This window comes from Galleria mellonella, unplaced genomic scaffold, assembly GCF_026898425.1.
Source record: "Galleria mellonella isolate WM207_F2 unplaced genomic scaffold, CSIRO_AGI_GalMel_v1 utg40, whole genome shotgun sequence".
In the NCBI taxonomy this organism is placed as follows: Eukaryota; Metazoa; Arthropoda; class Insecta; order Lepidoptera; family Pyralidae; genus Galleria; species Galleria mellonella.
In genome coordinates this window covers 5,463,432-5,481,495 of record NW_026442094.1, presented here as the reverse complement: position 1 = coordinate 5,481,495, position 18,064 = coordinate 5,463,432, and the positions used below count along the sequence as shown (strand labels likewise).

At 34.3% G+C, this 18,064-nt stretch overlaps 1 protein-coding gene and 1 long non-coding RNA gene across 3 annotated transcripts in view; both read right to left on the bottom strand.

Moving 5' to 3' along the window:
- LOC128201368 (uncharacterized) overlaps positions 1 to 18,064 on the bottom strand; it is a 36,129-nt gene that overhangs the window by 424 nt on the left and 17,641 nt on the right. The window lies entirely within an intron of this gene.
- On the bottom strand, positions 851 to 18,020 carry LOC113520324 (adenosine 3'-phospho 5'-phosphosulfate transporter 1). 2 transcript variants are annotated; one of them, XM_026905628.3, is made up of 9 exons: positions 17,840 to 18,020; positions 16,454 to 16,564; positions 15,756 to 15,859; positions 14,054 to 14,247; positions 8,743 to 8,967; positions 7,742 to 7,892; positions 5,366 to 5,568; positions 4,412 to 4,537; positions 851 to 3,817 (listed from the first exon to the last, which is right to left on the bottom strand). In XM_026905628.3, exons 1-9 carry the CDS (start codon positions 17,863 to 17,865, stop codon positions 3,671 to 3,673), a joined length of 1,287 nt encoding a protein of 428 aa, XP_026761429.1. In that variant the 5' UTR covers positions 17,866 to 18,020; the 3' UTR covers positions 851 to 3,670. The 2 variants fall into 2 exon arrangements, with proteins under 2 accessions (XP_026761429.1, XP_026761428.1); XM_026905627.3 differs by having other exon boundaries at positions 5,366 to 5,577; positions 17,840 to 18,018.

The window sequence follows — 18,064 nt, the reverse complement described above, 5'->3', positions numbered from 1 at the left end:
ACAGCCATGCAAACACAACTGCTTCACGGTTGTTTTCTAAATAAACACATGTCTTTGTTTAATGAGTATTATATCAAATTATAAAGAATAACAACGCCTCAACATCTTTGACATGTTTCAAACGATTAAATGACAATTCGGGACGCACTGCTTTGTTTAAACATGTCCATAGGTAGGAGTGAATTTATTAGACTGTGTTACGTCACTCACATTGCATGCATATAGAGCAATAATTGATTTAAAATAAAATCAGTAATTTTAACTTTAAAATAACATGTTTGTTTAAATACTAAATCATGTAAATACATACACACAATATCCCGCAATCTATACATACAAATCATCATCGGCTTGATATATTTTTTAAAATTTTTATATACAATGTGTAAAAGTTAGGTTATAACTAAATAAAGACTAGCTATTTTTATTAAGTAGCTATCGGAGTTTATAATACTAAAGTAAAATGTTATATATTTTACTTATACTTTTTGTGAATTAATTATATCATACTAGACTCAACTCTAGTAAGAGTTTACAGCCATCCTCTAAGATACGGAGCTGTACTCGTTCTCTATCCACTTACAGCACAAATCTGAGAGGACCGCTTTTGTTGCACTGTTTGTGACTACAGTTTATTTCCTTTGCTTATGCAATCTTTATAGCAATAAAAACATCATTTATTTATCTATTTATTGCATTCATGAAACTGAATGCTTCAAATGTTTATAAAAAATAAATTTATAAATTATAAATTTATTAAGGAAAGTAAAAACTAAATATTGTTCATTGGTAAACGATTTATTAATTAATGACTGAAATCCACAAAAAAAAAACAGCTACAATTGTGGTATTTTTATTTAAAAACTAAACTACCGAACCGATTTCGATAAAACTTCTATGGGATCGATCTGAAAGTATATCCTTATAGATAAAAAAAAAAAAGAATTTTTCAAACCTGTTTATAATTGACGGAGTTATAAAGTAACAAATATAAAATAAAAATGATATTGAATGAGAACCTCATTTTTGAAGTCGGTTGGCAAGTGAACCGTTTGTCTACTTCGAGTCGTATTCCTTGGGGTTTAGGAAATTCAGATCTCTTTACAAGAAATTTACTTTTTATATTCGTTCGTTCATTTACTTAATGGTCTAAAAATTAACAGTTCAAGAGTTATTTAATATGGATATCTCTTATATACTAAACCGAGTTTATGTTTATTTTTTAATTGAAAGGTTTTATTTGCTTCTGTGTTTTTTTTTATCGAAAGCCGGTTTTTTGTGGAACAATCTTAAATTGGTGTCTTGATGAACCGCCAATACATTACCGAATCATAGATTAATATGCGCAATACAGAGAAATTACAAAACGAAGATTATTTATTATGCGGATATAAATTATCCCATCTACCCCACTAGTCGCACGTATTATCCGATAATGGGACAACTGGCCCATTTTAGCTCCGTATAAGTGATACATTATGTTAATCGATTACAGTAGAAATTAATTCTTTTTACTAGACTATAAATGAGACAAAGGAAACTTCGTCTCTGATAGAAGTCGTTGCTTATCGATTTATTATATACTAGCGATCCACCCCGAGTTTGCATAGGTGTCATATTCGATAATATTATATAGTATATGTTACTCGCTGATAATGTAGCTTTCTACAAGTGAAAGAATTTTTAAAGTCGGTTAAGTAGTTTTTGAATTATTACATTACAAATAAATATACCAAAAATCTAATATGTTTTCTTTATAATATTAGTACAGATGTAAAAAGTGTATCTAGTTCTCGATCATAAACAAAAACTCCTTGTCTATGTGCTCCTAGCAATTATTAAGAATAAACACTGGCAATATATTAATTGGAAACAAACTTAATATTTGCGCCATTTGTGCAATGTCACTACTGGAACAAAAGTCAGTTGTCCCCATCACGAAATAAAACGATGTGACTAGTCCGCTAGATGAAAATTATCAGAATACAGGACATTTCCGGACGGTTTGAATCCGTGGCTCCTTCAAGGCCAACGAAAATCCTCTAGACCACTAATCTCATTCATAAATGATACTTCATAACGTTACAACATACAAATCATCACAGGTCAGCTCTTTTGGTGTACCTTAGGTTTCGATCTATCATCACGTCGCTTTAGTCTTGACACTTTTACACGCTTCGTGTGTATAATTCACAAATAACTCTAAAGATATTAAAATGTAATAGGCCTGATATTTGGTCGCCGATCTTCTGTTACTACAGCAGATGGAAACTTAATACATCTGCTCTCCTTGACAAGGTACAAACGAATCTATCAATAGAAACGATCGGTCAACGCTCACATGGGAAAGAACAATACTGTACATCTCATTCAATGTGATAAACTTGCTAACGATGACTCTATCTACGTTTGTCCTTTGTCTAGGGGCCAGATTATACAACTTATAATCTCGGTCACACTAAGAGGGATATAGGGCACTCCTGCTCAGTTCGATCGTCGCCGATCTTCCGCCGACGAAAGATCGGCAACTTTGATTTTATATTTTCTTGCAATCAAATGCATATGCGCATTCTATGTTTAGGTATTTATCAAAAATATGTGATATAACACAACTAAATATAAAATGATCAATCGTAACAATTCAAATTTCGCCTATAGTTACGGATCAATCTCTAGCGAGAAATAGACCTGGCTAATTCATTCATATAATAAGCATTGTTTAACAGGATAATATTTTTACAATACAGTTCAAATTGTCTTCTCTCCCCCTATCTATTCCCATTCCTTACAATTTTCCGTACTTTTCGATCCTTTCAAGCTATATTAAGTGGTCAGTAAACGGTCAAGCGGTTTGAGGAAAGTGTAAAATAAATGCTCGTGTAATACGGTCTTTAGGCATAAAAAGATAAAATCAATTTTAACATTAAGTAAATTTATGACTTGAATTTATCAATACTCTATCTCAACGACGCCATTTGGCAGGATACAATGAGTAATTTTATCGTACTTTAAACGCATGGCATTAGTTTCTTATTAACTGTAAGCGCGCTTCTTTTTAATAAAGGCATTCTTCCAATCGCTCGGACAAGTATTAAGTACATAAAGATCGTTGGTACTTCAACAGTCAAAACTTTCGACCCATAACAAATAATGGGTGAAAAGGACAGAGCTAAAAAGCGAGAAAAATGCGCGTCAAGCACAAACCACACGTAAATACATTTTTTTGTAATCAATAATCTATAAATATAGATTAATTAGTTATAGTATCCGCTCTAAAGCGGTTTACTACCACTACCATGTTTTTAATATTAAAACAACGTCAAATAGATAAAAATTGGCACTGTTGTCGTGTGTGCAGACTCTTAACAGATAAATCTGTTTAGTCACGTGTAATGTTACGTACACATAAATAGGCCCTTGTCACAGTGAAATTATTTAAACCCGTCGACTTTTTTCAACTAAATCCATAAACGGTTATTACGACAAGGTACCAAATGTATACATAATAATTCCACGCGACTTTTTTGAATAAACATTGAAACAGTCAACAATATTCGTTGAAACAATGATTTTTTTTCATTTACTATTTTTAGTATTCCGAATAAATCCGTACACTAACTGTGTAACATCTAAAAACTGCAATATTAGTCTCTGAAAGAGCACACTGTCGCTACACGTTAGCGGGCCTTCGCTTGCGCAACCGTTGCCTGCAGTACACTCCCAGGAATACTGCGGCGAACACTAGCATCACTCCGAGCACCCCGCCGACTGATATGACGTGACCGTAGACTAGACACGAGAGAAGAATTGATACCGCCTGAAAAAATAATTGTTTAGTTTGTTTATGGTAACATTACAGTTTTTCAGTAATGTAACCCTGCCAAATTATATATTTTTATTGCACTTGTAAATTACATAGTTAATGTATTTATAAATGTTGTAAGCAAGGGTGGACTTATCTCTGACAGAGATCTCTTCCAGTCAACCCGATACAGTTGGAAAGCATGTTATTAGTGAGCAGCTTAAGCGCTACAAACTGAAAAGGTTGTTTCGAAGGAGTTAAGATGTATTATCATTTATTTATATATAGTATACGTTTAATAGAGTAAATAACCGATATTAGTCTCTTCGGGATATTTATGAAAATTTACATAAGAATCATAAAAGATACAAAAAACAGTACAGCATTGTTGCCCCTTTACCTTGATTCTTGTAATTAAGACTTTTTATTTTTGTGTGCATATTGTTAACCTCAGTAATCTGTATCACTCTTTGAAGGGAACAACCAAGAGTTTTCATTCGTTCGACATTTTCGAAAAGGGCGTATTAATATTTCCTAGTGGTTCGGTCACGTGACACCCCTAGTGTTGCCACCTTTGTGGTGTAAAATAAATATCAGTTTTCATATTACCTGTCTGAGAGTCATAATAATGGTGAACACCACAGCACCGAATCGCGCTATCGTGCGATATATAAGCAGCTGGCCCACTGCTGAACTCGCCGACAGCAAAAGGCAGTCGAATGCGAACACCGGATGCTGGAACAAAACAAAGAATAACCTTACGAGCTGTCAGCTAATAATATGGCAAAATAGTAAGAATATAATTCTTTTTATACAACTTAGAATGGCAAACAAGCAGACGGCCCACCTGATGGAAAGTGGTAACCGTCGTCTATAGACAACAACAGGACCATCGACATAACAGAGTACACTGTTTATACCCTTCATGCATTGCCATTCCAGAAAACTAAGATGTTATGCCTCTGTACTCTGTAATTTCATTTCTATATCTGTTGAAACCAAAACACAGTCATGCAAACAACTGCTACACGAAAAAAAAAACAAATGGAAGAAAATAGAAGAGCTCCCTGCCGAGGTTTTCCCAAGAGACTACAGCATGGGGTTCTTCAAAAGAGGGGTAAAGAGGTTTCTTCAGGGTCGGCAATGCGCGTATAACATCTCTGGTATTGCAGGCGTTCATAGGCTACGGTAATCACTTACCATCAGGTGGGCCGTATGCTTGTTTGCCACCTCAGTGGTATAAAAAAAAGCTCAAGCAGACGATTTTGATACAAAGTCTTCCTCTAGTTTTTACCATGTTATTATTTATCATCACTCCTCATCTTTTGATGTTTGTTACTTATTTACAAATATTTTTTTTAGAAAATTACTAAACGGATTTGGTACGTTATATCCTAACTTGGGATATAGAATTCTCTATATACTGAATCATGGGAGCAAAAAGAAAAAAAGTGATAAAACATAAGTGTGTATATATATAATTAATTCTTAATATATATAAGAGTATATTAAAAAAAAAATTAAAAAGAAAATAAATAAGCTGGTGCATTATAAGAAACAAACCTGCAACAGTCTCAACGAATATATAGTTGTATTGTGCTGCGCGAGCGCAGACGCGGTGAGCACGCACGAGAACAAGTTGACGCCGCACAACATCTGCAGCGAGGTACAGCTGTAGCGCGTGAACAGCGCCCCCTGCCACGACGACGTGAAACTATCGCACAGCATGTACAGCGCCAGTAGTGTGAGCCCCGACATTGTTGTCACTGTTGACACTGTGGAACACACAGATAATTTTTTTTCTCAGACATGCTTGGAAATGTGAGCATTATTTTGACAATCTTCGTAGAAATAAATCAAATTTGCCGTACTGTCCAGATACATGCGGGCAGCGGCCGGCAAAAGTTGTATGAAAATCCATATCTGTCGTGTTTTGCGGCCAGATAAATTACTATGTAAACTTATATCTGTCCTGTAATTTAAAAATGGAATGACCTTTTACTTCTGAACATGGCTACCAAGGAGATAACTAATAAAAAGTTTTATTTAAATTTCGAACTGGCTTGCAAATAGAAAGCTGTTTATTGAAAAAAAAAATACAAATGAACATATTGGCGCGTGGAAAATTATTATTGTTAGTTATTCGTCATTGAACTTAAAAAGTAAAATTGTGTTTTTGATTTCCGCGCATTGTTTGAGAAAAGTACTATACAAGCCTTGGCCACAACTAGGCATTGATGGACTCACGTATGTGTGCCTCGGCTTCGCCTCGGCCCACTTGCATTTGCACGTTCGTCCATCAATGCCTCAGTTGCTGGCCGCTGCAGTAATGTACTAATAGACATATAACGAGTAAAGCGTTGAAAATTGCGCGGCTGAATTCGATTCTGGAATGAGCACGCCCCTCCTCCCCACACTTAGCGTACTATGGGTTTTAATTAGTTGTTACAGATCTAAATACATGTAAGAATTGCGTCAATTTCTAATGACGTAACGATCGGATTTGCTTTGAATAACCTGCCGAGTTTAATAGGCATCTTGTGTTGAAAGAACAATATTAAAGTACTAGTATATTTACATTTGTCGGTTTATACTAAACAAATCCTATTATGATCTTTATGCACTGAATTTTAAAGCCCGCTAAAAAGTAACACAATTCTTAAATGTCAAAATATAATAAATATACAATAACGTTATTAATAATTGACGACAATATTATATATTATTAAATTATAAAAATAATATGTACAACAAAAATATATTTAAAAAAAAACATACAAAAATATAACCGCTATCTGGAGCCTGCACGCACGTAGATCGGGAAGCGTAGCCGTACACGCATGGCTCTCGAAATAATACAGAGTATATAAATAAATTATACAAACCATATAAAAAAATTGCCCTGTGGTCCCGGCATAGAATGGGCCTTCCCTTCCTTTCCTGTGGGAGTCGTAAGAGGCGACTAAGGGAACTTAATGGTCGAAGGAATGAGCAAAAACGCGTCCCTCTTAAAACATCACAAAAACCTAAATACGGTTGCCAACCCTATTGACAAGCGTGGCAACTAATGGCAAACCCCCATCTTTATGGGGGAGGTCTACATTCAGCAATGGATATGATGGTGATGATATAAAAAAAAAAAATTAAATATACTCATGACTAACAAAACTGGTATACCTATTTATAAATGAAATCTAAACTAAAAACAAATATAATGAGATAATCTATGACGCCACAGACAGAAACACAAACAAAGAGTTTATATTATTAACATATTTCTTTATGCAACTTGCATAGTAACCAAGCTGACAGCCCAGCTGATGGAAAGTGGTAACCGTCGCCTATAGACATGATCAGCATTATAGACATCACAGTATATACTGTGACGATTATGTTATTGTATTTTACCATTCACGAAAACTACAGTTACCTATTGAACTCACAATTAAAATATTTGAAAGGATATATAGAAATCACCAGAGGGAGACTTTGTACAAAATTCGATTGCTTGGGTACCTCTGTCCCATTCGTATTTCAACCGTGAAGCAGTTGTGTTTGCATGGCTGTGTTTCGGTTTGAAGGATGGGATATGGCGTGAATTTACTGGGTACAGAGGAATAACACCTGAGTCCTCACGAATGGCAACGCATGGGGGGTATCATAGGCGAAACAGTATACTCTGTTATGTCCATGGTACTGCTCATGTCTATAGGCGACGGTTACCACTTTCCATCAGGTAGGCCGTCAGCTTGTTTGCCATTCTAAGTTGTATAAAAAAAAAAAAACATTAATAACATAAAAATAGAGTTGTGGAGCTCTACTATTTTCATTTTGATAAATGAGACAGTAGGTATCATATCTCAGGTAGGAAGTATAGGCTTGGTTTTCTCTTAATTATTTTAACTGCACCCTAGAGGTTGCAGAAATAAATAAACTAACCTGTGGAGTCGTCATGGCTGCCAAATATGAAGAGCACCATTCCAATAGAAATGAGCACAGCCGTCACATACTCGTACAGTTCGTATTTCTTCCTCGAGATCAGTTTACCCATCAGCATTACGGGTATCACTTTACACGATTTGGATAGCACCTGTAAATGACAATGTTTCACAATTTCAGTACGATACTATAGTTTATTCTTGAACAGTAATCCTTTTCTCCATAGAGTAGATGGCTGATATCACCAATAAAAGCATTTTCGAGAAAGGTTGACGTCAGGCATATTATTTTTTTTTTTTTTATGAATGATAATAGAATGGTAGCCCCGCTTGCGCTATTGATATACACCGGCGGGGCACCAGTGAGGGATGATAGATGAGGATGAAGCAGGTCAGTTAGCCCATTGTGACAAATTCAACAATAAACCAATCAAGATCGTTTCCAGGCGGAACCGCGAGAAGGTCGACCTGATAACAAATATTACTAACAATTCCTTCCCCCCATATTATTATATTACATTATGTCATATTACGCCGACCCCAAATAATTGGGATAAGTGCAAGAAAATAATGATAATAACAGATAATTACGGGGACTAGTTATCCTATTGCTAGCAATATACCATGGCGGGGGGAAAGGTATTGTTAGTTATGCGAACTGCCAGTCCCATTGCTAGCAATACAACTAACTGCCTTTTCATTCTCGCCTATCATCCTTCACTGGCAACGTTAACGTGGGCGAGGTTGCCATTTCATTATTATCCATTAAAAAAATAAACCATGTCAGGTCACCATCCACGCAATCCCTTCTGAATACCACTCGACTCATCACCAGAAAGTGAGTTTGTGTTTATAACCGCTTAGTGTCTTCCATTCAACAATGTAACCAATCACTATGAAATTTGATATGCATATACTTTATGGCATGAAAAAAGACATACTACTTTTATCCCTGTCTAGTGGACGAGGTCGTGAGTAAAAGCTAGTACAACATTCACTGACCTGTGTAGGAAAGCTAACATACTTCAGCGCCTCGTATTGGCACCACGCGCTTATGATGTTGGTGACTGAGCAGTAGGAGAACTTGTAGAGGGGCGCCGCGACCAAGGGCTGGTGGCTGCACAGCAGCCGCCCGACCGCTATGAGAAACGCCGACAGCCGGTTGATGAACACCAGGAATTGGGAGTCATTGAACTTGATCAGGGTACCGTCGGCCATCACGTAGTTCTGAAACAATATCGACATGTTATGTACAATTAGCATTGGCGTGCTTCCTTTATTCACTCAGGAGGAGGAAAAAGGAGAGTTCATTCCTCTCCTTTTACCCAAATTTATTTTTCTTCATCCTCTCCTTTCCTACATACCATAGGTGGCGAATACCACCATTAAATGTATTCCCAAAGAGGGTTATTACCAGCAAGTGGCCTGTGGTAAAATTAAAAGTCAAAATCTTGGATAATATGGATAAAGACGGATTACGCCGACCCCAAAGTTTATATAATGGAGACAAGGGCAGGAAAATAATGATGACATACAATTGCTATTGAAATATTTGCAAATGTCGTATAAAAGTATACTACAAAATCAAGTAATTCCGTCAGGCTTTATTTGATAAGACCGAGATTGACTATTTTTATAATAGCTCGAAATAATATAACACAGTTCTAGAGAGGGCAGACGGTATGCAATGTTTTTTTTTAATAAATGTTTTTTTCTTTTTTAATGGGTGAAAATGGATTGGTAACCCCGTCCACGCTATCGGTATACACCGACGAGGCACCAGTGGAAGACGATAGGTGAGAATGAATGCAGGTTAGTTGGCCCACCATGATGAATTCGACAAGAATTAAACATGACGGTTTCCAGGGGGAACCGCGTGGAGGTCAACCCGAGAGGGTATATTGCCAGTAATGGAGCTATTAGACCCCATTACTAACAATCCCTTTCTCCCCAATAGATGATATTGGAATGGTAACCTCGTCTGTGTTAACGGTATTCACTGGCGGGGCACCAGTGAAAGAAGACAGGTGAGAATGAAAAGGCAGGTCAGTTAGCCTATCGTGATGAATTCATCAAAAATTAACTACGATAGTTTCGAGAAGGAACCGCGTGGAGATCGACCTGTTAGGGTACGAGTATCTCATTCTGTCTCACGGACTCGCTACCGATGTCGATTCCATCGATGAGTTCGCTTGTCACTTGTCGAGATAGTCAGGATATATTTCGTTACCTGTACGCCATTTTTACTATTATTACATAACATAATATCAAACATATTCATATTCTGAAATCTTAAATTATATAGATAGAGAGTATCGAGTTTCAAAAACCGGTCAACTGTTTGTCAGCTAATTGTCAACTTAGCTGACTCGTTTTTATCAGTATTTTATATATTTACGCATAAAATATATCTTGACGTATTATTTAATAAATAAAATTAGTGTTTACGCATTAAAAGATGCAGAATTTATAAGACAATATACAATAGAAGTTACAAAGGAATCACTCATAACTATTTATCACAGAAAAATGTTAAAAAAAAGTTGACCCGTTTTTCTCAAAACATTTCTATGGAGACACTATCTAATGTAATATGTAATGGAAATCTGGAATATAGAAATACGACATAAATCAATACTAATCTATGTACAACATCAAAGTCATTTAAAAAAAAAAAAGTGTCCTACTTCTGTCTACAGCAGCGAATAAAAATCACAAACAATAACATCGATTACTATGTAATACGGTATAACTGTCTAGAAACAATATACAGGTTAGACAGGTAGGTTAGGGACATTGATGGTGAATGATTAACGAACGCCCGTACCAAACCGATTCGTCTCTTTGATTTGATTACATTGACAACATGCCTATAGCATTAAGTCCGTCTTTTGTACCATATTTTATTGGTATTTATATGTATTATTTATGACAAACTACGATAAAACTGTGTAATTTCAGTGTTAGATTGTTATGACCTCCATAACTAAATACAAGAAAACTCATCAATCACTAAAGAAGGTACTAATTATTCATATAAACTTTCCTAAAGACTAGAAAGTTTAGAAAACTAGTAATACCACATTTTCATTGTATGTTATTTGTATAATGTATAATAAAATACAAAAGTCGATTGCTTGGGTACCTCTGTCCCAGTTTAAATCATCTGTTTAAGAGTTTCCTTTTGTCGGAGCAACTAATTCATGCATTTTTTTCAGCCACCTCTATTTCAGGCTATATCTTTGACCTCCCTATATGACATTCCTCGGCCTTCCCCTCCCTCTTTTGACCTCTATTACTCCTTCTACTATGCTCTTTAAAAAATCGTAATGTCGTATAAGCTAGCCCAGCAATTTGCCTCTTCTATTCTTTATTGTTTTTATTAATGTTCTTTTGTCATTCATCCATTAAATTATTTAAAAGCAAACAATTCCGAGGTCGAGCGTGCTGTTGTAGCATTGAATATTGTCATGTTTTTAGCATGTAATATTTATTGATATAATATAAACGATGCTAGTCGTTGCGATGCGACTGCCTGGAGGAAGTTAGTAAGCAGAACTGTAGCTATGGGAACCTATCCAGCCATAACTAGGCAACTACAAAAAACTTTTTTTACTGCTGAAGAGTTCCAAGATTGATCACAATCTCACGTGATGGGAAGTGATAATGTGGTCGAAAATGGAACTCGTAAGCCTACGAATAGCCTACTTAAGTCTATAATGTTTTTTTTTTATGCAACATAGAATGGCATACAAGCTGACGGCCCACCTGATGGAAAGTGGTAACCGTCGCCTATAGACATGAGCAGTACCATGGACATAACAGAGTATACTATTTCGCCCACGATACCCCCCATGCGTTGCCATTCCTGAGGACTCAGGTATTATTCCTCTGTACCCAGTAAATTCACGCCATATCCCACCCTTCAAACCGAAACACAGCCATGCAAACACAACTGCTTCTCGGTTGAAACACAAATGGGACAGAGGTACCCAAGCAATCAACTTTTGTACAAAGTCTCCTCTGGTAAGAATTGTCTTGTTCTAATCGTAACGACTCGCTAATAATAACGTTTCTATCAGTGGATTATCATGCCACATGTCTAGTAGTCTTGACAGGTTTCGTCTTTAGACAATCGTAAAGGTGAATACCATTCAACGGTTATATTTTTGTAAAAAGAAAACAATACATTAATAATTAATAAATCATTACATTATCACTTTACAGCAAAAAATAAAAATAAATAATAAATTAGTTGAGATTAGATAAAATATAATATTATATTTACTGTGATTAACATGCGCGCTACATGGTGTGTATTTTAAACAACATATTAAAATTGCAACTAGACTATGTCTGTACATAGATGATATTTAAGAATAAATATATGGAGGGGGGGGGGGGGGGTAATAAGATTTTGGATAAACAAAAAAATATTGCACTAAACTGAATGCCATAGAGTTTAAGCACTAAAACCACCTTTTGTAACAAACATTTTTTGTAATATGGTCAATAAAGAATAAATAAATGCCATTAAAATTTGGTGTATATTTTACATTGATACACCCTCTAGAAGTGATAATCTATTTCCTAAATCTACCCGTACGAAGTTGCAGGCAGAAATTAGTAAATAAATGATAATTCAATTCTTATCCATTTATAATATCACAATAATGACTAATAACAGATAAAGGTCTATTTTTATAATAATAACAATAGAAAATAAAATATAATCATGCTATGAGATTCTTTCGGCCGTTGAAAATTGGATTTTAATAGTAAACATTATTTGGAAACTTTAAAAGCAAAATATAAAGCAGATGCAAATTTTTTATTGATTGTAGATTTATATAATTACTTATTGTTTATATAAATTATTATTTATTTATATATATATATAAATTTATTAATATTATTATATATATTATATAATTTATATAAAGATTTATATAAATACTTATATTTATATAATTAATTCAATTTAGTTCGCTATGAGAATACTTTTTAATTTTTTTATATTTTCCACCAGAATAATGAAAGATTTTTCAATCGTTTTTGAAAATTGGCAGATAATTTCAATAATATCAGGAGTCAATAATGTCATTACCATGACATGAAATTCCAAATTTTCGGACTATTTGAGAAATCGACCGAGTAAATGAAGCTTGACATTTCGTTCATCATAAATCCTACGGTAATAATCTAAAGAAACGATATTTTAACATTTTCAATATTTTTGAATAGTAAGTATTACGTAATTTTAACTATAAATTAGTTTTCTTCTAACCCAAAATTTCGGAAAATATTTCATGGTAGGCCCTCAGACGTCAGTAAGCTTCGGCATCGTCATCATTAATTTGTCATTTTAGTCATTAGTTATTCACTGTTGAATAATTAATAGCTAAAATGATAAATAGGCATAAATATCCACCATAGACTACCAGTGGTTAATTCTTAATGAATTCGTCACGATGAGCCAACTGAGCTGGATTCATCTCTCACTGGTGGCCTGCCAGCATATACCTACAACGCAGTGGGGTTACCATTCTATTATTAAAAAAAAAAACCTAATTCATTTTAGTTATTAAATTATTTACTGTTGAATAATTAATGGCTGAAATGATAAAGAGGCATAAGCGTCCACTATAGACTTTCAGTGGTCAATTCTTAATTAATTCGTCACGATGAGCCAACTGAGCTGGATTCATCTCTCACTGGTGACCCGCCAACATATACCTACAACGCAGTGGGGTTACCATTCCATTATAAAAAAAAAAAACCTAATTCATTTTAGTCATTAATTATTCACTGTTGAATAATTAATGGCTGAAATAATAAAGAGGCATAAGCGTCCACTATAGACTGCCAGTGGTTAATTCGTTAATTCTTAATTAATTCATCACGATTGGCCAACTGAGCTGGATTCATCTTTCATTGGTAGCCTGCCAACATATACCTACAACGCAGCGGGGTTACCATTCCATTATTAATAAAACCCTAATTCATTTTAATCATATAATTTTCACTGACTAAACTCCTAGTGACGGAAAGAAAGAAATACTTTAATCAAAGAAGCATGCGGCCCACACAGTAGCGCACAAAACAAGAACAAAAGAAATCAAAACAAAAACGAAAGAAAATAATAATTATATACTTCTGTAGTGATTATTTCTTACTGAATTCGCCACAATGGATCCATTGAACTACCTTCATCTCTCAGCCATTCAGATTCCCCGCCAGCATATACTTATTACGCAGCGGGGTTGCCATGTCATTATTATTTTAAAAATAACCTAATTTACTCTCCACTAACCTGGGTCATGATTTTCTCCTGCAACAAACCCCACACTAGGTAAGCACTCATCAGACCCGTGAAACAGAAGGCCAACTCGAAGCCCTCTCTCGACGTGCCCTCGTCCACTTTAGGTAACTTCACCGTCTCGGGTATCCGTTCGCCGGGCTCGCCGAAACAAGCGAACAGTGTTCTTGATATGCAACTCGTGTTCCCTGCAATATATAATACTTTTTAAACGAATCATCATCATCTTTCTACCCTTATCCCAATCATTTGGGGTCGGCGTAATATGATTTTATCCATATTACAAAAAGATTTGGTTTTTAGTTTTACGACCGGTTACCTGCCTGACGTCAACCCTCTTTGGGAATACATTTGTTGGTGGTTTCCGCCACCTACGGTAAGGAAGGGAACGTTGGAAAAGCGTAAAAGAAATTGAATATTTGAAAAAAAGTTACCACTTTTCATCAGATAGGCCGTCAACTTGCCATTTCTTGTTGCATAAAAAAGTTAACAACAAAAAAACTAATAGCAGTTGCAGATAGATGTCGTGACTATAAATAATATTTATACCTAATAATATAAATTGCACTCGTGTACATTAATTGTAAATTTTATCGACATTTTTCATGTGCCCACATCTATCACACTGTGCATTCAGGCCGTGGCCCAGTTATCAGCATTTGTATTTTTAATGGCGCTACTACAATTTCACTCATTCTAATTACATATTATTATTTCGATAAAATTGATTTCGTTAAAAGGAAATAATTAATGGCGTTGTCACTGTGGTTATAGGTTTTTTTTTTCACCCAAAAAACGAAATGAAGGCAACTATTATTTTCTGTTCTGGTGAAACAATCATATTGATTAAAATAACCGGTCAAGTGCGAGTCGGTCTCGCGCAACGAGGGTTCCGTATAAAATTATCAAGTTTAAATGTTTTTTTGGGAAATAACTACACGACTTTGCTTCTTGCCAAATTGGACAACGAAGTGATCCTATAAGGGTTCCGTCTTTTCCTTTGGAAGTACGGAACCCAAAAAAATATGTTTTAAAGGGAAAAATGCGGTCAATTACTTATATTAGTAACCTATATTTTTCTCCATGCCATATAGTGCATGTATACCATAAATTCCATAGTGACTGGTTAAACAGTTAAGAAGTTATAAAGTAACAAACAAACAATCCCATAATAATATTAGTAAGAATAATAAAAAGCCTTTATTAATAAATACAGGGTTGCACGGTTACATATTTTTTTACCCTGGCTTACAAATTAGAGTAACTTGTGTCTTGTAAGCCAAAAAATAGTAAGGATAACCAAGTTTAGTATTTCTTTACTTTTTATAATGATGTTTCAAAATGACCCAAGAGATGAGTCATTAACAATAGTTACCAATAATAGTGAGAAATTAATAAATAACTTTAGATTGTTTTCAATAACTATGGTGGAATACTTGATGCGCGACTGTGATTCGTTGACAAGTATGCATATGAGTCTACTGGGAACGGCTTATCCAGAGCCAGGGGACTACAGATACCTTAAACCACGGGGTATAGTTAAGGAAACACATAGGATCTATGAAATGATGGTAAAAACCAGGGGGAAGCACAAAAGATCCGTAAGGGCTGATATGCAATGGCTAAGCTGACCCCATATGCGAAAATAAGATGGTGGAATAATAAAGAAACTATGAAATATAATTCTAACACTTACCTATCTTATCGAAATAGTTTGATTTGTCTAAATATTTGTATAAAATAAATCCAGGCAGTAGGACTGTTGCATATCCTGCTAAATTTAACAGTAACCGGAAAAACCTGAAACATCATTATTGTCTAAAATCTGAAAAATAAATTATATCAACTAACAAAAATTTGTGTGTAAATTTAAATTTCCAATTAACTCTCTGGTGATGAAAAACACAGATAACAAACTAAATCGATCCTAATAATTTAATTTAATTCATAAAGTAAATAAAATTATAACCCAAATAGATATACTGATTAATTTGTCAACAAGTAATGCTTGAACAAATAACTATTGCTTGAGTGAGAATGGTGTATGCCCTTGTGACTTGTATTAAAAAAAAAAAACACTTCACATCAACATAAATCCTGGCAATAACACTTGAAATTAGAAAAAATATTCTGATAAAAAAAATCTAATATATTATAATAAAAAAAAAATCTTTCCAAATCAGACCTGTTATTGTAGACAATATCTATCCTCATTTGTATATAGTATGTATCATTCTCAATTCTGCATTAATTTTAAAGCTTTTTTTTTCAAACTGCTACTTTATACAATACAAATTTTGCCAACAATTAGGTCATACTTTTCAAACAATCTCTAAGTTAAGAATTTATTAAACAAATTATTTAATTAATCTGAGTGAAAAAAGATACACTCACCATGTATATTCCATAACCATGAGTTTTCCGGATTGTTCGTAAGCATTAAGTAGCTCATGGTATAGCTGCGCGAAGATCCATGTCATTAATACACATGATATACCTACCAATCTGAAAACAATATTTTAAGATTACCCATAATGTCATCATATTAACCATTGTCTGTCTACTGCTGAACACCCATAGTGTATGGGCATTCGGCAGTAATAATACTCATATACATATTTAATCATAATTTATCTCCATATAAACACCATAATTTGCTTGCTAACACTAATATACAAAAAAAATCAAAATGGGAATGTAATCCCCATATGTTACACTTAAATCGGACCCATATTTATGTAAAAAATAAGTAGTTATCGCAGAACAAGACATAAGTGGAGTTTAATACTTAAGTAACTATATGTCTAGAAAGTATATTTTTACAAATTAAAATTTAAAAAAATATTTTAACATATCTGGCTAGTTATAGACATACAGTGCTTACACTGTAAGTCTGTCACTTAGTTAAATGCACTCTACATTCAATGTTGTCTTTTATTGTCTGATTGTGTATCTAGGGTTATTTTATATCAATGGTTAATATCCTTATTAATAATATAAATGTGAGAGTTAGTTTGCTACATTTTGACTCCTAACAGTTTAACCTATTACTATGAAATTATGGGTATATATACTTTTTTTTTTATACAACTTAGAATGGCAAACAACCTGACGGCCCACCTGATGGAATGTGGTAACCGTCACCTATAGACATGAGCAGTACCATGGACATAACAGAGTATAATGTTTCGCCCATGATACTCCCCATGTGTTGCCATTCCTAAGAAATCAGGTGTTATTCCTCTGTACCCAGTAAATTCACGCCATATCCCACCCTTCAAACTGAAACACAGCCATGCAAACACAACTGCTTCACGGTTGAAACACGAATGGGACAGAGGTACCCAAGCAATGTATGAAATGGGAAGATAGATAGATGGAGATAAACAATTAGTAAACATATCCCAGTCATGTGAATGAAATTACGAGTAAAAGCATGTTAACATATTAAACGTAGGTTTCACAATGTATTCTGTGGTGTTTATGTCAATAGACATCCGTTACCACTATCAGCAGACAAAATTAGCTGCAAACGTACGCATTTTATTGGTAAATAAGTAAAGTCGCGGTGTTTGCGGATACGCTCAATATTTAATTACGGCATATATTCATTTAATACCTACGTAAAAAATCTTTATATTTATACTATTAATTATTTATCTTAGAAAAATGTGCCTTAGTTATTCCTCCATTATAATTAAAATTTCTAATATTTGAACAATGTATGATCAAACAAAAATGGCAAATGCAAAATTGACACAATTTAAACAAAGAACTTACCCAACTATAATCCTAGAATTCATCATGTTAAATTACACTACACAATACTGTATTTAATGATATGTTTTATAATGGAATATTATTTAACTGCAATAAATAATTTCATTAGCTAAATTCATCCATTATACTCGTAGTCGTCATCCTATATCGCAATCTGTTCATCAAATGTCATTATCGTATGATTGGGTGGACTGACACTGACTCTTATCGTAACTTGACATTTGA

Excerpts from the sequence above, each read along its gene's own strand:
- LOC113520324 (XM_026905627.3), bottom strand. The coding sequence starts at position 17,865 with ATGATGAATTCTAGGATTATAGTTGG. Across the intron at positions 15,860-16,453 it reads ATGGTTATGGAATATACATG|GTTTTTCCGGTTACTGTTAA; the intron begins GTGAGTGTATCT and ends ATGATGTTTCAG. Across the intron at positions 3,818-4,411 it reads TTATTATGACTCTCAGACAG|GCGGTATCAATTCTTCTCTC; the intron begins GTAATATGAAAA and ends TTATTTTTTCAG.